This window comes from Oncorhynchus mykiss, chromosome 6 (assembly GCF_013265735.2).
Source record: "Oncorhynchus mykiss isolate Arlee chromosome 6, USDA_OmykA_1.1, whole genome shotgun sequence".
Lineage (NCBI taxonomy): Eukaryota > Metazoa > Chordata > Actinopteri > Salmoniformes > Salmonidae > Oncorhynchus > Oncorhynchus mykiss.
In genome coordinates, this window is record NC_048570.1 from 2,617,362 (window position 1) to 2,641,361 (window position 24,000).

Here is a 24,000-nt window from a genome sequence, read left to right on the forward strand (position 1 = left end):
GTGTGGGTATGATCTGTCATTAAAGCCAGTGTGGGTATGATCTAACTATCATTAAAGCCAGTGTGGGTATGATCTAACTATCATTAAAACCAGTGTGGGTATGATCTGTCATTAAAGCCAGTGTGGGTATGATCTAACTATCATTAAAACCAGTGGGTATGATCTGTCATTACAACCAGTGGGTATGATCTAACTATCATTAAAACCAGTGTGGGTATGATCTAACTATCATTAAAGCCAGTGTGGGTATGATCTAACTATCATTAAAGCCAGTGTGGGTATGATCTAACTATCATTAAAGCCAGTGTGGGTATGATCTAACTATCATTAAAGCCAGTGTGGGTATGATCTAACTATCATTAAAGCCAGTGTGGGTATGATCTAACTATCATTAAAGCCAGTGTGGGTATGATCTAACTATCATTAAAGCCAGTGTGGGTATGATCTAACTATCATTAAAGCCAGTGTGGGTATGATCTAACTATCATTAAAGCCAGTGTGGGTATGATCTAACTATCATTAAAGCCAGTGTGGGTATGATCTAACTATCATTAAAGCCAGTGTGGGTATGATCTAACTATCATTAAAGCCAGTGTGGGTATGATCTAACTATCATTAAAGCCAGTGTGGGTATGATCTAACTATCATTAAAGCCAGTGTGGGTATGATCTAACTATCATTAAAGCCAGTGTGGGTATGATCTAACTATCATTAAAGCCAGTGTGGGTATGATCTAACTATCATTAAAGCCAGTGTGGGTATGATCTAACTATCATTAAAGCCAGTGTGGGTATGATCTAACTATCATTAAAGCCAGTGTGGGTATGATCTAACTATCATTAAAGCCAGTGTGGGTATGATCTAACTATCATTAAAGCCAGTGTGGGTATGATCTAACTATCATTAAAGCCAGTGGGGGTATGATCTAACTATCATTAAAGCCAGTGTGGGTATGATCTAACTATCATTAAAGCCAGTGTGGGTATGATCTAACTATCATTAAAGCCAGTGTGGGTATGATCTAACTATCATTAAAGCCAGTGTGGGTATGATCTAACTATCATTAAAGCCAGTGTGGGTATGATCTAACTATCATTAAAGCCAGTGTGGGTATGATCTAACTATCATTAAAGCCAGTGTGGGTATGATCTAACTATCATTAAAACCAGTGTGGGTATGATCTAACTATCATTAAAGCCAGTGTGGGTATGATCTAACTATCATTAAAGCCAGTGTGGGTATGATCTAACTATCATTAAAGCCAGTGTGGGTATGATCTAACTATCATTAAAGCCAGTGTGGGTATGATCTAACTATCATTAAAGCCAGTGTGGGTATGATCTAACTATCATTAAAGCCAGTGTGGGTATGATCTAACTATCATTAAAGCCAGTGTGGGTATGATCTAACTATCATTAAAGCCAGTGTGGGTATGATCTAACTATCATTAAAACCAGTGTGGGTATGATCTAACTATCATTAAAACCAGTGTGGGTATGATCTAACTATCATTAAAACCAGTGTGGGTATGATTGTGATTTTAACTATAATTTTCCTCCGTAATTATGTTGTGTACTTGGATTGGGGAAATTGGCTATGGTTGCCCTATGACTATGCCTTGGCCTATCAGCAAGAATACTCTACACATTCATTAGCTCAGAACAAGCTAGGTAATGATATACACTAAACCCTACCTCGTTTAGGGTTTGTTTTGGGGCCTAGCTCCTATTTTCTCTAACCTGCATACCAGAAACACACCTGGAAAAGCAGTTGGAGCTTTGAGGAAGAGAGTTACAGACCTGTCATTACCCATTATCATACGATGTAGTAAAACGCACTAGTCCCTGGTCAGAATAATGTGTAACTGGAATAAAGACACGCACACGCGCACACACACACACACACACACACACACGGACACGCGCACACACACACACACGGACACGTGCACACACACACACACACGCACACACACGCACACGCACACACACACACACGTCTGCAAATTATTTTCAAATTCAGCCAGAAGTAACTGCAGTTACAGAAGAAGAACTGTATAACTTGTACTTGAGGTTTTAAAAAGACTTCTGAAATGTGTCATTTCACTTTCAGACTTGAAACCAAAACACTGCACCAACGGTCAAGCATTTTTTCATTTTATTTCTCCATTTATTACTTATTTCACCTTTATTTAACCAGGTAGGCCAGATCACCTTTATCTAACCAGGTAGGCCAGATCACATTTATTTAACCAGGTAGACCAGATTACCTTTATTTAACCAGGTAGGCCAGATCACCTTTATTTAACCAGGTAGACCAGATCACCTTTATTTAACCAGGTAGACCAGATCACCTTTATTTAACCAGGTAGACCAGATCACCTTTATCTAACCAGGTAGACCAGATCACCTTTATTTAACCAGGTAGACCAGATCACCTTTATTTAACCAGGTAGGCCAGATCACCTTTATTTAACCAGGTAGACCAGATCACCTTTATTTAACCAGGTAGGCTAGTTGAGAACAAGTTCTGATTTACAACTGCGACCTGGCCAAGATAAAGCAAAGCAGTGTGACACAGACAACAACACATAGTTACACATGGAGTAAACAATAAACAAGCCAATAACACAATAAACAAGTCAATGACACAGTAGAAAAAAAGAAAGTCTATATACAGTGTGTGCAAAAGGCACGAGGAGGTAGACAATAAATAGACCATAGGAGCAAATAATTACAATTTGCATGGTGGTGGTGGTAGTGTGATGGTTTGGGGTCAGCATGGTGGTGGTAGTGTGATGGTTTGGGGTCAGCATGGTGGTGGTAGTGTGATGGTTTGGGGTCAGCATGGTGGTGGTAGTGTGATGGTTTGGGGTCAGCATGGTGGTGGTAGTGTGATGGTATGGGGTCCAGCATGGTGGTGGTAGTGTGATGGTTTGGAGTCCAGCATGGTGGTGGTAGTGTGATGGTTTGGGGTCAGCATGGTGGTGGTATTGTGATGGTTTGGGGTCAGCATGGTGGTGGTAGTGTGATGGTTTGGGGTCAGCATGGTGGTGGTAGTGTGATGGTTTGGGGTCAGCATGGTGGTGGTAGTGTGATGGTTTGGGGTCAGCATGGTGGTGGTAGTGTGATGGTTTGGGGTCAGCATGGTGGTGGTAGTGTGATGGTTTGGGGTCAGCATGGTGGTGGTAGTGTGATGGTATGGGGTCCAGCATGGTGGTGGTAGTGTGATGGTTTGGAGTCCAGCATGGTGGTGGTAGTGTGATGGTATGGGGTCCAGCATGGTGGTGGTAGTGTGATGGTTTGGAGTCCAGCATGGTGGTGGTAGTGTGATGGTTTGGGGTCAGCATGGTGGTGGTATTGTGATGGTTTGGGGTCAGCATGGTGGTGGTAGTGTGATGGTTTGGGGTCAGCATGGTGGTGGTAGTGTGATGGTTTGGGGTCAGCATGGTGGTGGTATTGTGATGGTTTGGGGTCAGCATGGTGGTGGTGGTGTGATGGTTTGGGGTCAGCATGGTGGTGGTAGTGTGATGGTTTGGGGTCCAGCATGGTGGTGGTAGTGTGATGGTTTGGGGTCAGCATGGTGGTGGTAGTGTGATGGTTTGGGGTTCAGCATGGTGGTGGTAGTGTGATGGTTTGGGGATGCTTTGCTGCCTCAGGACCTGGACGACTTGCCTTAATAGAAGGAACCATGAATTCTGCTCTGTATCAGATAATTCTACAGGAGAATGTCAGGCCCATCCGTCTGTGAGCTGAATCTGAAGCCCAGCTGGGTCATGCAGCAAGACAATGATCCAAAACACACAAGCACTTCGTCTACATCAGAATGGCTGAAAAGCAACTAATATAATGTTTTGGAACGGCCTAGTCAAAGTCCAGACCTAAACCCTGTTGAGATGTTGTGGCAGCACCTGAAACGAGTTGTTCAAACCCACAAATGTCGCTGTGGTTCTGGACAAAATTCCTCCACAGTGATGTGAGAGACTGATCAGCAATTAGGCCGTCATTGTAAATGAGAATTTGTTCTTAACGGACTTGCCTATTTAAATAAAGGTAAAAAAAAATAATCATAATTTAACTACAGGAAGTATTTGGTTGTGGCCATTGCAGCCAAAGGTGGCACAACCAGAATTACTTTTTCACACTGGGGAATTGGGCGTTGCTTAACATTGTTTATTAAATTAATGAAATTAAATATTGCCTTTTCTGTTATTTTGTTCACTCAGGTACCATTTATCTAATATCAGGTTTTGGTTGAAGATCTGATAACATTCAGTATCAACTTCCTGCAAGAAATAGAGAATATCAGAAAGGGGCCAAATACTTTTTTCACAGCGCTGTGATGTATGAGTATAAATATAGTATTAAATATAGCCTGAGTAGGTATCAGTATAGTATTAAATATAGCCTGGGCTGAGTAGGTATCAGTATAGTATTAAATATTGCCTGGGCTGAGTAGGTATCAATATAGTATTAAATATAGCCTGGGCTGAGTAGGTATTAATATAGTATTAAATATAGCCTGGGCTGAGTAGGTATCAATATAGTATTAAATATAGCCTGGGCTGAGTAGGTATTTATATAGCATTAAATATAGCCTGGGCTGAGTAGGTATCAGTATATTATTAAATATAGCCTGGGTTGAGTAGGTATCAGTATAGTATTAAATATAGCCTGGGTTGAGTAGGTATCAATATAGTATTAAATATAGCCTGGGCTGAGTAGGTATCAGTATAGCATTAAATATAGCCTGGGCTGAGTAGGTATCAATATAGTATTAAATATAGCCTGGGTTGAGTAGGTATCAGTATATCAGTATAGTATTAAATATAGCCTGGGCTGAGTAGGTATCAATATAGTATTAAATATAGCCTGGGCTGAGTAGGTATCAGTATAGTATTAAATATAGCCTGGGCTGAGTAGGTATCAGTATAGTATTAAATATAGCCTGGGCTGAGCTGAGTAGGTATCAATATAGTATTAAATATAGCCTGGGCTGAGTAGGTATCAGTATAGTATTAAATATAGCCTGGGCTGAGTAGGTATTAATATAGTATTAAATATTGCCTGAGCTGAGTAGGTATCAGTATAGTATTAAATATAGCCTGAGCTGAGTAGGTATCAATATAGTATTAAATATTGCCTGAGCTGAGTAGGTATCAATATAGTATTAAATATAGCCTGAGCTGAGTAGGTATCAATATAGTATTAAATATAGCCTGGGCTGAGTAGGTATCAATATAGTATTAAATATAGCCTGGGCTGAGTAGGTATCAGTATAGTATTAAATATAGCCTGGGCTGCGTAGGTATCAATATAGTATTAAATATAGCCTGGGCTGAGTAGGTATCAGTATTGTATTAAATATAGCCTGGGCTGAGTAGGTATCAGTATAGTATTAAATATAGCCTGGGCTGAGTAGTCAGGATGTTTGGCATACTGCTGCTTTCCTCGGCTACCACGTCTCTTCCTGTTTTCACTGCTCTAGTTCAGGATGTGTTTATTGCAGTCACTAACCTTTTTCTGAGACAAAAAAACAGGCCGAGATCTTCCACTCTGGGAAAAAAAACACAAAAAAACATGACTTGAAAAAAATGTAAGATCGACCGAACCAGGTGCAGCTTATAGAGCCTTCATAAACACTACATAAATGTATTTCAAATCATCTATAACCGTATGTCATGCTTTATAAAAGGTTCATAAATGTGGCATGACTATGTGACATAAACTTTAGTAATGTTCTGTGTTCACAACAATGCTTCATCAGGGGATGACGTTTGAGGTGGTGTGGTTGAGACACTACTGAGTATTCCCTGTGAAACCACACCACATCTACAGTCTACAGACCCTACTGAGTATTCCCTGTGAAACCACACCACATCTACAGCCTACAGACCCTACTGAGTATTCCCTGTGAAACCACACCACATCTACAGTCTACAGACCCTACTGAGTATTCCCTGTGAAACCACACCACATCTACAGTCTACAGACCCTACTGAGTATTCCCTGTGAAACCACACCACGTCTACAGTCTACAGACCCTACTGAGTATTCCCTGTGAAACCACACCATGTCTACAGTCTACAGACCCTACTGAGTATTCCCTGTGAAACCACACCACGTCTACAGTCTACAGACCCTACTGAGTATTCCCTGTGAAACCACACCACATCTACAGTCTACAGACCCTACTGAGTATTCCCTGTGAAACCACACCACGTCTACAGTCTACAGACCCTACTGAGTATTCCCTGTGAAACCACACCACATCTACAGTCTACAGACCCTACTGAGTATTCCCTGTGAAACCACACCACGTCTACAGTCTACAGACCCTACTGAGTATTCCCTGTGAAACCACACCACGTCTACAGACCCTACTGAGTATTCCCTGTGAAACCACACCACATCTACAGTCTACAGACCCTACTGAGTATTCCCTGTGAAACCACACCACATCTACAGTCTACAGACCCTACTGAGTATTCCCTGTGAAACCACACCACATCTACAGTCTACAGACCCTACTGAGTATTCCCTGTGAAACCACACCACATCTACAGTCTACAGACCCTACTGAGTATTCCCTGTGAAACAACACCACATCTACAGTCTACAGACCCTACTGAGTATTCCCTGCCAACAGGGCTTCTGAATCAAGTGCACCTACTGCCAACAGGGCTTCTGAATCAAGTGCACCTACTGCCAACAGGGCTTCTGAATCAAGTGCACCTACTGTCAACAGGGTTTCTGAATCAAGTGCACCTACTGCCAACAGGGTTTCTGAATCAAGTGCACCTACTGCCAACAGGGCTTCTGAATCAAGTGCACCTACTGCCAACAGGGTTTCTGAATCAAGTGCACCTACTGCCAACAGGGTTTCTGAATGAAGTGCACCTACTGCCAACAGGGTTTCTGAATCAAGTGCACCTAACCACCAACAGGGATCTGAATCAAGTGCCCCTACCACCAACAGTAGAACACTAAATAAATGAGCACAAGCCTTTATGCCTTTATCATTGGCTTTTCTAAAGAAATGTTTGGTGATCGACTAGGAAAACCTTGAAACACCGGTTGGTGACCACTGGTTTATTGTGTTCCACTCAGACGATAATGACATACATAATGTCACTGAAATGGCTTGGAAACTGAAATAATATGCAGTCAGAGATTTCAGAGCTGCATCAAGATAGCTGGAAGAGTAACAGGATGATTTACACTGTTAATATGCTTCTCACTTATTCTGACATCTCTCCTCCTCCTCCTCTCCTCCTCCATCTCCCCTCCTCCTCCTCTCCTTCTCCCTATATCTCCTCTCCATCTCCTCTCCTCCTCCTCTCCTCTCCTCCTCTCCATCTCCTGTCCTCCTACTCTCCGTCTCCTGTCCTCCTCCTCTTCATCTCCTGTCCTCCTCCTCTCCTCTCCTCCTCTCCATCTCCTGTCCTCCTACTCTCCGTCTCCTGTCCTCCTCCTCTTCATCTCCTGTCCTCCTCCTCTCCATCTCCTCTCCATCTCCCCTCCTCCTCCTCTCCTCCTCCTCTCCCATCTCCTCTCCATCTCCCTACATCTCTCCTCCTCCTCTCCATCTCCTCTCCTCCTCCATCTCCTGTCCTCCTCCTCTTCATCTCCTGTCCTCCTCCTCTCCATCTCCTCTCCTCCTCCTCTCCATCTCCTCTCCTCCTCCATCTCCTGTCCTCCTCCTCTCCATCTCCCCTCCTCCTCCTCTCCTCCTCCTCTCCATCTTCTCTTCTTCGCCCTACATCTCTCATTCTCCTCTCCATCTCCTCTCCTCCTCCATCTCCTGTCCTCCTCCTCTCCTCCATCTCCTGTCCTCCTCCTCTCCATCTCCTCTCGTCCTCCTCCTCTCCTTCTCCCTACATCTTCTCTCCTCCTCCCTCTCCTGTCCTCCTCCTCTCCTCTTCTCTACAGTTACCTGGCTGACCAGTGCTGGAATGGCGGCTGCATCTACCTGATCATGCTCCGGAGGATCAAGCGCAAAGCCCCTCTCCCTCCATGCAATGGAAACAGCAAAGTCACCAACAGTGGTGGCTCCGCCCACTCCCTGGACGACCTGAGCGGCATCTCCTCCGAGCCTCCCAGTAGCCTGCTGACGCAGAACGGCGATGGCAAACGTTTGCGAAAGTTCGGCGTCATCTCCCGGTCGTCGTTAAATCGTGATAGTTCGGACGGTAGCTGTGACGATGGCGGCAGAGAGACACTGGAGAATGGTTACCACGGCTACAGAGGATCCACAGTATCCATGGAGATGGAGGTCACGCCCCCTGAGGGGAGACCAGGAAGGAAGGATGAGGGGCCCATGACTGTCCTGCCCCCTCTAGCGATCCCCCGCAACCTGCTGAACAGTGGAGGGACCGCCACCCTGCCGAACCGCTCCCACAGGGGACTGTCAGAACACAAGACAGAGTCATTCAGCAGTGATACCTCCAGTCAGGTAAGACAGACAGTCTCTAAGCAGTGATAGCTCCAGTCAGGTAAGACAGACAGTCTCTAAGCAGTGATACCTCCAGTCAGGTAAGACAGACAGTCTCTAAGCAGTGATACCTCCAGTCAGGTAAGACAGACAGTCTCTAAGCAGTGATACCTCCAGTCAGGTAAGACAGACAGTCTCTAAGCAGTGATACCTCCAGTCAGGTAAGACAGACAGTCTCTAAGCAGTGATAGCTCCAGTCAGGTAAGACAGACAGTCTCTAAGCAGTGATACCTCCAGTCAGGTAAGACAGACAGTCTCTAAGCAGTGATACCTCCAGTCAGGTTTGACAGACAGTCTCTAAGCAGTGATACCTCCAGTCAGGTAAGACAGACAGTCTCTAAGCAGTGATACCTCCAGTCAGGTAAGACAGACAGTCTCTAAGCAGTGATACCTCCAGTCAGGTAAGACAGACAGTCTCTAAGCAGTGATACCTCCAGTCAGGTAAGACAGACAGTCTCTAAGCAGTGATACCTCCAGTCAGGTAAGACAGACAGTCTCTAAGCAGTGATACCTCCAGTCAGGTAAGACAGACAGTCTCTAAGCAGTGATACCTCCAGTCAGGTAAGACAGACAGTCTCTAAGCAGTGATACCTCCAGTCAGGTAAGACAGACAGTCTCTAAGCAGTGATACCTCCAGTCAGGTAAGACAGACAGTCTCTAAGCAGTGATACCTCCAGTCAGGTTTGACAGACAGTCTCTAAGCAGTGATACCTCCAGTCAGGTTTGACAGACAGTCTCTAAGCAGTGATACCTCCAGTCAGGTTTGACAGACAGTCTCTAAGCAGTGATACCTCCAGTCAGGTTTGACAGACAGTCTCTAAGCAGTGATACCTCCAGTCAGGTAAGACAGACAGTCTCTAAGCAGTGATACCTCCAGTCAGGTAAGACAGACAGTCTCTAAGCAGTGATACCTCCAGTCAGGTAAGACAGACAGTCTCTAAGCAGTGATACCTCCAGTCAGGTAAGACAGACAGTCTCTAAGCAGTGATACCTCCAGTCAGGTTTGACAGACAGTCTCTAAGCAGTGATACCTCCAGTCAGGTTTGACAGACAGTCTCTAAGCAGTGATACCTCCAGTCAGGTAAGACAGACAGTCTCTAAGCAGTGATACCTCCAGTCAGGTAAGACAGACAGTCTCTAAGCAGTGATACCTCCAGTCAGGTAAGACAGACAGTCTCTAAGCAGTGATACCTCCAGTCAGGTAAGACAGACAGTCTCTAAGCAGTGATACCTCCAGTCAGGTTTGACAGACAGTCTCTAAGCAGTGATACCTCCAGTCAGGTTTGACAGACAGTCTCTAAGCAGTGATACCTCCAGTCAGGTAAGACAGACAGTCTCTAAGCAGTGATACCTCCAGTCAGGTAAGACAGACAGTCTCTAAGCAGTGATACCTCCAGTCAGGTAAGACAGACAGTCTCTAAGCAGTGATACCTCCAGTCAGGTAAGACAGACAGTCTCTAAGCAGTGATACCTCCAGTCAGGTAAGACAGACAGTCTCTAAGCAGTGATACCTCCAGTCAGGTAAGACAGACAGTCTCTAAGCAGTGATACCTCCAGTCAGGTAAGACAGACAGTCTCTAAGCAGTGATAGCTCCAGTCAGGTAAGACAGACAGTCTCTAAGCAGTGATAGCTCCAGTCAGGTAAGACAGACAGTCTCTAAGCAGTGATACCTCCAGTCAGGTAAGACAGACAGTCTCTAAGCAGTGATACCTCCAGTCAGGTAAGACAGACAGTCTCTAAGCAGTGATTCCTCCAGTCAGGTTAGACAGACAGTCTCTAAGCAGTGATACCTCCAGTCAGGTTAGACAGACAGTCTCTAAGCAGTGATACCTCCAGTCAGGTTAGACAGACAGTCTCTAAGCAGTGATACCTCCAGTCAGGTTAGACAGACAGTCTCTAAGCAGTGATACCTCCAGTCAGGTTAGACAGACAGTCTCTAAGCAGTGATACCTCCAGTCAGGTAAGACAGACAGTCTCTAAGCAGTGATAGCTCCAGTCAGGTAAGACAGACAGTCTCTAAGCAGTGATAGCTCCAGTCAGGTAAGACAGACAGTCTCTAAGCAGTGATACCTCCAGTCAGGTAAGACAGACAGTCTCTAAGCAGTGATAGCTCCAGTCAGGTAAGACAGACAGTCTCTAAGCAGTGATAGCTCCAGTCAGGTAAGACAGACAGTCTCTAAGCAGTGATACCTCCAGTCAGGTTAGACAGAGCACTTCTTGCAGTGACATGGGTCCAACACATTGGTCTAATGGAGCTGCTTGATTTAGTCTACTCGGTACAATGGAACTATTGGAATAGTAAAATATCACAACTCATAAGCTAAATTAAGTGCTAAGTATTTAAGTATTTGACACCTACAGCACCTCAGGGAAGTATTCAGACCCCTTGACTTTTTCCACATTATATTACGTTACAGCCTCATTCTAAAATCGATTAAATCGTTTTTTCCCTGCATTATACACCGTAATGACAAAGCGAAAATTTACAAATGTATAAAAAACTGAAATATCACATTTCCATAAGTATTCAGACCCTTTACTCAGTACTTTGTTGAAACACCTTTGGTAGTGATTACAGCCTCGAGTCTCCTTGGGTTTGACGCTACAAGCTTGGTACACCTGTATTTGGGGAGTTTCTCCCATTCTTCTCTGCAGATCCTCTCAAGATCTGTCAGGTTGGAATGGGGAGCGTCGCTGCACAGCTATTTTCAGGTCTCTCTAGAGATGTTCGATTGGATTCAAGTCCGGGCTGTGGCTAGGCCACTCAAGGACATTGAGAGACTTGTCCTGAAGCCACTCCTACGTTGTCTTGGCTGTGTGCTTAGGGTTTTTGTTCTGTTGGAAGGTGAACCTTCGCCCCAGTCTGAGGTCCTGAGTGCTCTGGAGCAGGTTTTCATCAAGGAACTCTCTGTACTTTGCTCCCTTCATCTTTGCCTTGATCCTGACTAGTCTCCCAGCAACGACCTGGGGAATAGTTACAGGGGAGAGGAGGGGGATGAATGAGCCAAATGTAAACTGGGGATTATTATGGTACTGGAACTTACCCTGTAAATAGTCACCTTCCCCCTACACATATCTACCTCCTATAGTATGGTATTTACTGACCCTATATATAGTATGGTATTAACTGACCCTGTATATAGTATGGTATTAACTGACCCTGTATATAGTATGGTATTAACTGACCCTGTATATAGTATGGTATTAACTGACCCTGTATATAGTATGGTATTAACTGACCCTGTATATAGTATGGTATTAACTGACCCTGTATATAGTATTAACTGACCCTGTATATAGTATGGTATTAACTGACCCTATATATAGTATGGTATTAACTGACCCTGTATATAGTATGGTATTAACTGACCCTGTATATAGTATTAACTGACCCTGTATATAGTATGGTATTAACTGACCCTATATATAGTATGGTATTTACTGACCCTGTATATAGTATGGTATTAACTGACCCTATATATAGTATGGTATTAACTGACCCTGTATATAGTATGGTATTAACTGACCCTGTATATAGTATGGTATTAACTGACCCTGTATATAGTATGGTATTAACTGACCCTGTATATAGTATGGTATTAACTGATCCTGTATATAGTATGGTATTGACTGACCCTGTATATAGTATTAACTGACCCTGTATATAGTATGGTATTAACTGACCCTGTATATAGTATGGTATTAACTGACCCTGTATATAGTATGGTATTAACTAACCCTGTATATAGTATGGTATTAACCTGACCCTGTATATAGTATGGTATTAACTGACCCTGTATATAGTATGGTATTAACTGACCCTGTATATAGTATGGTATTAACTGACCCTGTATATAGTATGGTATTAACCTGACCCTGTATATAGTATGGTATTAACTGACCCTGTATATAGTATGGTATTAACTGACCCTGTATATAGTGTGGTATTAACTGATCCTGTATATAGTATGGTATTAACTGACCCTGTATATAGTGTGGTATTAACTGACCCTGTATATAGTGTGGTATTAACTGATCCTGTATATAGTATGGTATTAACTGACCCTGTATATAGTGTGGTATTAACTGACCCTGTATAGAGTATGGTATTAACTGATCCTGTATATAGTATGGTATTGACTGACCCTGTATATAGTATTAACTGACCCTGTATATAGTATGGTATTAACTGACCCTGTATATAGTATGGTATTAACTGACCCTGTATATAGTATGGTATTAACTGGCCCTGTATATAGTATGGTATTAACTGACCCTGTATATAGTATGGTATTAACTGACCCTGTATATAGTATGGTATTAACTGACCCTGTATATAGTATGGTATTAACTGACCCTGTATATAGTATGGTATTAACTGACCCTGTATATAGTATGGTATTGACTAACCCTGTATATAGTATGGTACTGACTGACCCTGTATATAGTATGATATTGACTGACCCTGTATATAGTATGGTATTAACTGACCCTGTATATAGTATGGTATTAACTGACCCTGTATATAGTATGATATTAACTGACCCTGTATATAGTATGGTATTAACTGACCCTGTATATAGTATGGTATTAACTGACCCTGTATATAGTATGGTATTAACTGACCCTGTATAGAGTATGGTATTAACTGATCCTGTATATAGTATGGTATTGACTGACCCTGTATATAGTATTAACTGACCCTGTATATAGTATGGTATTAACTGACCCTGTATATAGTATGGTATTAACTGACCCTGTATATAGTATGGTATTAACTAACCCTGTATATAGTATGGTATTAACCTGACCCTGTATATAGTATGGTATTAACTGACCCTGTATATAGTATAGTATTAACTGACCCTGTATATAGTATGGTATTAACTGACCCTGTATATAGTATGGTATTAACCTGACCCTGTATATAGTATGGTATTAACCTGACCCTGTATATAGTATGGTATTAACTGACCCTGTATATAGTATGGTATTAACTGACCCTGTATATAGTGTGGTATTAACTGATCCTGTATATAGTATGGTATTAACTGACCCTGTATATAGTGTGGTATTAACTGACCCTGTATATAGTGTGGTATTAACTGATCCTGTATATAGTATGGTATTAACTGACCCTGTATATAGTGTGGTATTAACTGACCCTGTATAGAGTATGGTATTAACTGATCCTGTATATAGTATGGTATTGACTGACCCTGTATATAGTATTAACTGACCCTGTATATAGTATGGTATTAACTGACCCTGTATATAGTATGGTATTAACTGACCCTGTATATAGTATGGTATTAACTGACCCTGTATATAGTATGGTATTAACTGGCCCTGTATATAGTATGGTATTAACTGACCCTGTATATAGTATGGTATTAACTGACCCTGTATATAGTATGGTATTAACTGACCCTGTATATAGTATGGTATTAACTGACCCTGTATATAGTATGGTATTAACTGACCCTGTATATAGTATGGTATTGACTAACCCTGTATATAGTATGGTACTGACTGACCCTGTATATAGTATGATATTGACTGACCCTGTATATAGTATGGTATTAACTGACCCTGTATATAGTATGGTATTAACTGACCCTGTATATAGTATGATATTAACTGACCCTGTATATAGTATGGTATTAACTGACCCTGTATATAGTATGGTATTAACTGACCCTGTATATAGTATGGTATTGACTGACCCTGTATATAGTATTAACTGACACTGTATATAGTGTGGTATTAACTGATCCTGTATATAGTATGGTATTAACTGACCCTGTATATAGTGTGGTATTAACTGACCCTGTATATAGTGTGGTATTAACTGATCCTGTATATAGTATGGTATTAACTGACCACGTATATAACTACTGACCCTGTATATAGTATGGTATTGACTGACCCTGTATATAGTATTAATTGACCCTGTATATAGTGTGGTATTAACTGGCCCTGTATATAGTATGGTATTAACTGACCCTGTATATAGTGTGGTATTAACTGACCCTGTATATAGTGTGGTATTAACTGATCCTGTATATAGTATGGTATTAACTGACCACGTATATAACTACTGACCCTGTATATAGTATGGTATTAACTGACCCTGTATATAGTGTGGTATTAACTGACCCTGTATATAGTGTGGTATTAACTGACCCTGTATATAGTATGGTATTAACTGACCCTGTATATAGTATGGTATTAACTGACCCTGTATATAGTATGGTATTAACTGACCCTGTATATAGTATGGTATTGACTGACCCTGTATATAGTATTAATTGACCCTGTATATAGTATTAATTGACCCTGTATATAGTGTGGTATTAACTGACCCTGTATATAGTATGGTATTAACTGACCCTGTATATAGTGTGGTATTAACTGACCCTGTATATAGTGTGGTATTAACTGATCCTGTATATAGTATGGTATTAACTGACCACGTATATAACTACTGACCCTGTATATAGTATGGTATTGACTGACCCTGTATATAGTATTAATTGACCCTGTATATAGTGTGGTATTAACTGGCCCTGTATATAGTATGGTATTAACTGACCCTGTATATAGTGTGGTATTAACTGACCCTGTATATAGTGTGGTATTAACTGATCCTGTATATAGTATGGTATTAACTGACCACGTATATAACTACTGACCCTGTATATAGTATGGTATTAACTGACCCTGTATATAGTGTGGTATTAACTGACCCTGTATATAGTGTGGTATTAACTGACCCTGTATATAGTATGGTATTAACTGACCCTGTATATAGTATGGTATTAACTGACCCTGTATATAGTATGGTATTAACTGACCCTGTATATAGTATGGTATTGACTGACCCTGTATATAGTATTAATTGACCCTGTATATAGTGTGGTATTAACTGACCCTGTATATAGTGTGGTATTAACTGATCCTGTATATAGTATGGTATTAACTGACCACGTATATAACTACTGACCCTGTATATAGTATGGTATTAACTGACCCTGTATATAGTGTGGTATTAACTGACCCTGTATATAGTATGGTACTGACTGACCCTGTATATAGTATGGTACTGACTGACCCTGTATATAGTATTAACTGACCCTGTATATAGTATTAACTGACCCTGTATATAGTACGGTATTAACTGACCCTGTATATAGTATTAACTGACCCTGTATATAGTGTGGTATTAACTGACCCAGTATATATTATGGTATTAACTGACCCTGTATATAGTGTGGTATTAACTGACCCTGTATATAGTATGGTATTAACTGACCCTGTATATAGTATGGTATTAACTGACCCTGTATATAGTATGGTACTGACTGACCCTGTATATAGTATGATATTAACCTGACCCTGTATATAGTATGGTATTAACTGACCCTGTATATAGTATGGTATTAACTGACCCTGTATATAGTGTGGTATTAACTGACCCTGTATATAGTGTGGTATTAACTGACCCTGTATATAGTATGGTATTAACTGACCCTGTATATAGTATGGTATTAACTGACCCTGTATATAGTATGATATTAACCTGACCCTGTATATAGTATGGTATTAACCTGACCCTGTATATAGTATGGTATTAACTGACCCTGTATATAGTATGATATTAACCTGACCCTGTATATAGTATGATATTAACCTGACGCTGTATATAGTATGGTATTAACCTGACCCTGTATATAGTATGGTATTAACTGACCCTGCATATAGTATGGTATTAACTGACCCTGTATATAGTATGGTATTAACTGACCCTGTATATAGTATGGTATTAACTGACCCTGTATATAGTATGGTACTAACTAACCCTGTATATAGTATGGTACTAACTAACCCTGTATATAGTATGGTATTGCCTACACAACACTGCCCCAGTGGGAGTACGTTAAATGTCAATGCGCTCTACAAAGTGACAGAAAACGACATTGCGACACTGCACTGGGTATAAATCAGCATTTAGCCAATCAGAGCGGGTTAGGCTGCCTTGAAGACCTGGCAGGCCTGACTAGTTTAGAGATTGAAGACAAGGCATTATGCAAGATGGATGGGTCACTTCCAGACATTAATGAGACCAAACTGAGGAGACAAACAGTAGTAGTGAATGACGTGAGAAAGTCTGTTGTTCATAGAGTCCCGTCTTCCTTCTGATTGGGGATGACGTTAGCTGCATGTTGAGTTAGCTTTTCTTCAGAAATACTGTAATCCTGCCAACAAACTCTCCCTTGTACACCCATGAGTCATCCACAGTGACTAACCTCACCACAGAACCACAGACAAAGTGGATCAATGCTAAGCAAATACACACAACAGCACGCTACTGTTAACTCTGACTACTGTTAACTCTGACTACTGTTAACTCTGACTACTGTTAACTCTGACTACTGTTAACTCTAACTACTGTTAACTCTGACTACTGTTAACTCTGACTACTGTTAACTCTGGCTACTGTTAACTCTGACTACTGTTAACTCTGACTACTGTTAACTCTGACTACTGTTAACTCTGACTACTGTTAACTCTGACTACTGTTAACTCTAACTACTGTTATGGTTTCTACTGTAAAGCTCCTACAGATGCTGAACCCAATATTCATGCGTTGGATGATTCAACATGCAGTTATTTCATTAAAGAATACTACAGTTTACTATAGAATGCAAGAGTACTTACTAGAGTATACTGTGGTAAACTGTATAGTACTATAGTAAATACTACAGTATTTTCCACAAAGAAACACTATCGTAAATACTACAAAAATATCCCCAAAAACACTGCAGTCTGCAAAAATACTACATTTTTTTGTAACTATAGTAAATACTACAGTAATGTCCGCAGAAACACTACACTTTTTTAACTATAGTAAAACAGTATTTAAATTGCCCATTCTCCTCCCCCATATAGAAATTGGTACCACCCGTAAGTGAGAAACCTACATGCCAAGTATACACCATACATTATGCTCTATACAGGCTATAGAAAAGAGGTCAAGCTCTGTATGTTCTGTTCAGACCCCAGACCTACAGCTTATGGAAAATGTACATTTTCTGTTGTTGTCGTATTTCTCCAGTAGGTTTCCTGAAGGCGAACGCCTCTACGTCAAAGATAAGAAAACAAAAGCACTATTATTGAATACTACAGAAATATACGTAAAAACACAACAGTATATACCTTCAGTTTTCTTTTACCACAGTATTTATACTATATACTATAGAGTAAACTACAATAAAGTCTCCAAAAAAATTACTACAGTAAAAACTATAATATTCCAACCATAGTACACACTATAGTATATGTTTCGTGTGAGATACACCTGAAAGACGTGTATACAAGATGACAGCGTTTCTGGTTGATCCAGCCTCTCTTGTGTTCTATGAGACTGTCTGAGGAGTTCAGGAGGGATGGGAAGCGTGAAAACGGGGAAAAGTAACACAGCGTGGGAACTCAACGGAGATGTGACTGACTGTGACATGTCGGAAGGGCCTTGTTGAATATCAGCTATGCCGATGCACTGCGACTCCACCCAGTGTCAGATGGTCTGTTGTTTTGGTCTTTGTCTCTACAAATAATTAAGAAAGTTGCACACTCTTGTCTCCGTGTTGTTGCTACGTTTCGGCTGAAGAGCTTTCATCAGGGTGAGTTGTTCTGTCTCTCTCTCACTGTTAGCGAAATACCATTCATGACTAATGGCTGTAGTTGGTGTCAGGCTCTTCCACCGTTGGTCTAAAAGCCAGTCAGGACTAGGAGAGGACTTGCCGTTTTGATGTTGTTTGAATTAAAGAGTGGGGTTCAACAGCTAGTACTAAGAGAGAGAGGAGAGGACTAACCGTTGGGTTAGGGTTGGGAGAGGAGAGGACTAGCTGTTGGGTTAGGGTTGGGAGAGGAGAGGACTAGCTGTTGGGTTAGGGTTGGGAGAGGAGAGGACTAACTGCTGGGTTAGGGTTGGGAGAGGAGAAGACTAGCTGTTGGGTTAGGGTTGGGAGAGGAGAGGACTAGCTGTTGGGTTAGGGTTGGGAGAGGAGAGGACTAGCTGTTGGGTTAGGGTTGGGAGAGGAGAGGACTAACTGCTGGGTTAGGGTTGGGAGAGGAGAAGACTAGCTGTTGGATTAGGGTTGGGAGAGGAGAGGACTAACTGCTGGGTTAGGGTTGGGAGAGGAGAGGACTAACTGCTGGGTTTGGGTTGGGAAAGGAGAGGACTAACCGTTGGATAAGGGTAAGGGTTAGGGTTGGGAGAGGACTCACCGTTGGATAAGGGTTAGGGTTGGGAGAGGACTCACCGTTGGATAAGGGTTAGGGTTGGGAGGTGAAATGGAAGGACTCACTGTTGGATAATGGTTAGGGTTGGGAGAGGACTCACCGTTGGATAAGGGTTAGGGTTGGGAGGTGAAATGGAAGGACTCACCGTTGGATAATGGTTAGGGTTGGGAGGTGTAAGGAGAGGACTAACCGTTGGATAAGGGTTAGGGTTGGGAGAGGAGAGGACTCACCGTTGGATAAGGGTTAGGGTTGGGAGGTGAAATGAAAGGACTCACCGTTGGATAAGGAAGGGTTAGGTTTGGGAGGTGAAAGTAGAGGACTAACCGTTGGATAAGGGTTAGGGTTGGGAGGTGTAAGGAGAGGACTAACCGTTGGATAAGGGTTAGGTTTGGGAGGTGAAATGAAAGGACTAACCGTTGGATAAGGGTTAGGGTTGGGAGGTGTAAGGAGAGGACTAACCGTTGGATAAGGGTTAGGGTTGGGAGGTGTAAGGAGAGGACTAAGCGTTGGATAAGGGTTAGGGTTGGGAGGTGTAAGGAGAGGACTAACCGTTGGATAAGGGTTAGGGTTGGGAGGTGTAAGGAGAGGACTAACCGTTGGATAATGGTTAGGGTTGGGAGGTGAAAGGAGAGGACTAACCGTTGGATAAGGGTTAGGTTTGGGAGGTGAAATGAAAGGACTAACTTTGGATAAGGGTTAGGGTTGGGAGGTGTAAGGAGAGGACTAACCGTTGGAAAAGGGTTAGGGTTGGGAGGTGTAAGGAGAGGACTAACCGTTGGATAAGGTTTAGGGTTGGGAGAGGACTCACCGTTGGATAAGGGTTAGGGTTGGGAGAGGAGAGGACTAACCGTTGGATAAGGGTTAGGGTTGGGAGTGGACTCACCGTTGGATAAGGGTTAGGGTTGGGAGGTGAAATGGAAGGACTCATCGTTGGATAAGGGTTAGGGTTGGGAGAGGAGAGGACTAACCGTTGGATAAGGGTTAGGGTTGGGAGAGGAGAGGACTAACCGTTGGATAAGGGTTATGGTTGGGAGAGGAGAGGACTCACCGTTGGATAAGGGTTAGGGTTGGGAGAGGAGAGGACTAACCGTTGGATAAGGGTTAGGGTTGGGAGGTGAAATGGAAGGACTCACCGTTGGATAAGGGTTAGGGTTGGGAGAGGAGAGGACTAACCGTTGGATAAGGGTTAGGGTTGGGAGAGGAGAGGACTAACCGTTGGATAAGGGTTAGGGTTGGGAGAGGAGAGGACTAACCGTTGGATAAGGGTTAGGGTTGGGAGAGGAGAGGACTAACCGTTGGATAAGGGTTATGGTTGGGAGAGGAGAGGACTCACCGTTGGATAAGGGTTAGGGTTGGGAGAGGAGAGGACTAACCGTTGGATAAGGGTTAGGGTTGGGAGAGGAGAGGACTCACCGTTGGATAAGGGTTAGGGTTGGGAGAGGAGAGGACTCACCGTTGGATAAGGGTTAGGGTTGGGAGAGGAGAGGACTAACCGTTGGATAAGGGTTAGGGTTGGGAGGTGAAATGAAAGGACTCCGTTGGATAAGGGTTAGGGTTGGGAGAGGAGAGGACTCACCGTTGGATAAGGGTTAGGGTTGGGAGAGGAGAGGACTCACCGTTGGATAAGGGTTAGGGTTGGGAGGTGAAATGGAAGGACTAACCGTTGGATAAGGGTTAGGGTTGGGAGAGGAGAGGACTCACCGTTGGATAAGGGTTAGGGTTGGGAGAGGAGAGGACTAACCGTTGGATAAGGGTTAGGGTTGGGAGAGGAGAGGACTCACCGTTGGATAAGGGTTAGGGTTGGGAGGTGAAATGAAAGGACTCACCGTTGGATAAGGAAGGGTTAGGGTTGGGAGGTGAAATGAAAGGACTAGCCCAGACAAGTGTGTCCTTGACTGACTCACTGTCCTCAGGCACTTCCCTACCTACCTACCTGTCATCACTCACAACACACAACATCTTCAGACAGGACAGGACAGGACAGTGACTTGGTAATACTCACGCTCCCAGAGTGTCTGTTTGTGTCTTACTCACTACTCACACACTCAGGGTTCTTCTCTTTACTAAACTTTACTAGACTGTTTGTTTTTCTCCGAGCAAAACCGTTAACAGAAATGGGAACGGCAAAAGTGAATCTGCAACAGGTTTTAATCTTTCTTAGTGTTCAACAAGCTTTCTCTGCCCTTAACCTTGTTCTGAACACCTCCAAAACAACGGTCATGTGGTTTGGTAAGAAGAATGCCCCTCTCACCACAGGTGTGATTACTACCTCTGAGGGTTTAGAGCTAGTACTTGGGAGTATGGCTAGACGGTACACTGTCCTTCTCTGAGCACATACATTAAATCTAGACTTGGTTTCCTCTATCGTAATCGCTCCTCTTTCACCCCAGCTGCCAAATTAACCCTGATTCAGATGACCATCCTACCCATGCTAGATTACGAAGATGTAATTTATAGATCGGCAGGTAAGGGTGCTCTGGAACGGCTAGATGTTCTTTACCATTCGGCCATCTGATTTTCCACCAATGCTCCTTATAGGACACATCACTGCACTCTATACTCCTCTGTAAACTGGTCATCTCTGTATACCCGTCACAAGACCCACTGGTTGATGCTTATTTATAAAACCCTCTTAGACCTCACTCCACCCTATCTGAGATATCGTCCTCTACATACAACACCCGTTCTGCCAGTCACATTGAAGGTTACATGGCAAACTGTGGGTTACATGTAAAACATTAAGAACACCTTCCTAATAATGAGTTGCCCCCTCCCCCTTTTGGCCCTCTGAACAGCCTCACTTCATCGGGGCATGGACTAAAGCTTTCCACAGGATGTCTAAAGCTTTCCACAGGGATGTCTAAAGCTTTCCACGAGGATGTCTAAAGCTTTCCACAGGGATGTCTAAAGCTTTCCACAGGGATGTCTAAAGCTTTCCACAGGGATGTCTAAAGCTTTCCACAGGATGTCTAAAGCTTTCCACAGGATGTCTAAAGCTTTCCACAAGGATGTCTAAAGCTTTCCACAGGGATGTCTAAAGCTTTCCACAGGGATGTCTAAAGCTTTCCACAGGGATGTCTAAAGCTTTCCACAGGGATGTCTAAAGCTTTCCACAGGGGATGTCTAAAGCTTTCCACAGGGATGTCTAAAGCTTTCCACAGGGTGTCTAAAGCTTTCCACAGGGATGTCTAAAGCTTTCCACAGGGATGTCTAAAGCTTTCCACAGGGATGTCTAAAGCTTTCCACAGGATGTCTAAAGCTTTCCACGAGGATGTCTAAAGCTTTCCACAGGGATGTCTAAAGCTTTCCACAGGGATGTCTAAAGCTTTCCACAGGATGTCTAAAGCTTTCCACAAGGATGTCTAAAGCTTTCCACAGGATGTCTAAAGCTTTCCACAGGATGTCTAAAGCTTTCCACGAGGATGTCTAAAGCTTTCCACAGGGATGTCTAAAGCTTTCCACAGGGATGTCTAAAGCTTTCCACAGGATGTCTAAAGCTTTCCACAGGATGTCTAAAGCTTTCCACAGGGATGTCTAAAGCTTTCCACAGGATGTCTAAAGCTTTCCACAAGGATGTCTAAAGCTTTCCACAGGGTTTCTAAAGCTTTCCACAGGGATGTCTAAAGCTTTCCACAGGATGTCTAAAGCTTTCCACAGGATGTCTAAAGCTTTCCACAGGGATGTCTAAAGCTTTCCACAGGATGTCTAAAGCTTTCCACAAGGATGTCTAAAGCTTTCCACAGGGTTTCTAAAGCTTTCCACAGGGATGTCTAAAGCTTTCCACAGGGATGTCTAAAGCTTTCCACAGGGATGTCTAAAGCTTTCCACAGGATGTCTAAAGCTTTCCACGAGGATGTCTAAAGCTTTCCACAGGGATGTCTAAAGCTTTCCACAGGGATGTCTAAAGCTTTCCACGAGGATGTCTAAAGCTTTCCACAGGGATGTCTAAAGCTTTCCACAGGGATGTCTAAAGCTTTCCACGAGGATGTCTAAAGCTTTCCACAGGGTTTCTAAAGCTTTCCACAGGGATGTCTAAAGCTTTCCACAGGATGTCTAAAGCTTTCCACAGGGATGTCTAAAGCTTTCCACAGGGTTTCTAAAGCTTTCCACAGGATGTCTAAAGCTTTCCACAGGATGTCTAAAGCTTTCCACAGGGATGTCCAAAGCTTTCCACAGGGATGTCTAAAGCTTTCCACAGGGATGTCTAAAGCGTTCCACGAGGATGTCTAAAGCTTTCCACAGGGATGTCTAAAGCTTTCCACAGGGATGTCTAAAGCTTTCCACAGGGTTTCTAAAGCTTTCCACGAGGATGTCTAAAGCTTTCCACAGGGATGTCTAAAGCTTTCCACAGGGATGTCTAAAGCTTTCCACAGGGTTTCTAAAGCTTTCCACAGGGATGCTGGCCCGTGTTGACTCCAATGCTTCCCACAGTTGTGTCCAGTTGGCTGGATGTCCGTTGGGTGGTGGGTGGACTATTCTTGATACACACGAGAAACTGTTGAGCGTCAAAAACCCAGCAGCTTTGCAGTTCTTGACTCACTCAAACTGGTGCGCTTGACACCTACTACCATACCCTGTTCAAAGACACTTAAATATTCTGTCTTGCCCATTCACCCTCTGAATGGCACACATACACTATTGTCTCAAGGCTTAAATATCCTTCTTGAACCCGTCTCCTCTCCTTCATCTACAATGATTTAAGTGGATTTAACAAGTGACATCAATAAGGGATCATAGCTGATCACCTGGATTCACCTGGTCAGTCTATGTCATGGAAAGAGCAGGTGTTCCTAATGTTTTATACACTCAGTGTACACCGACCTGTCCTTGTAGCTAATGGTGTGAACTTGGTGTGGTATAGTCCATCTTTACCGTAGGGGTAATTCCATGGTGATCACCCCTGTGCCGTCATTCTGTTACCACACTGTGCATCTGCATTGTTCTTCAAGTACAATTCTCTGTGGAAATTGTTAAGTCTTCCTTGTGTGTAGAGTTTGTTTAACATTGTGCTTTTTGTTTGGTTTATGTTATCTAATTTGTAAAATCTAATCTAACACTCCCCATCGTCTCCAGCAGCACATCTAATCTAACACTCCCCATCGTCTCCAGCAGCACATCTAATCTAACACTCCCCATCGTCTCCAGCAGCACATCTAATCTAACACTCCCCATAGTCTCCAGCAGCACATCTAATCTAACAC

The 24,000-nt window shown here is 42.8% G+C and overlaps 1 protein-coding gene across 3 annotated transcripts in view; it reads left to right on the forward strand.

Moving 5' to 3' along the window:
* The window catches only part of pdzd2 (PDZ domain containing 2), a 161,090-nt gene that overhangs the window by 64,151 nt on the left and 72,939 nt on the right, over positions 1–24,000 (forward strand). For all 3 annotated transcript variants that reach the window (XM_036979212.1, XM_036979213.1, XM_036979214.1), the window contains one exon: positions 7,932–8,454. In XM_036979212.1, the coding sequence (XP_036835107.1) occupies positions 7,932–8,454 (523 nt within the window). The remainder of the gene's footprint in view (positions 1–7,931; positions 8,455–24,000) is intronic.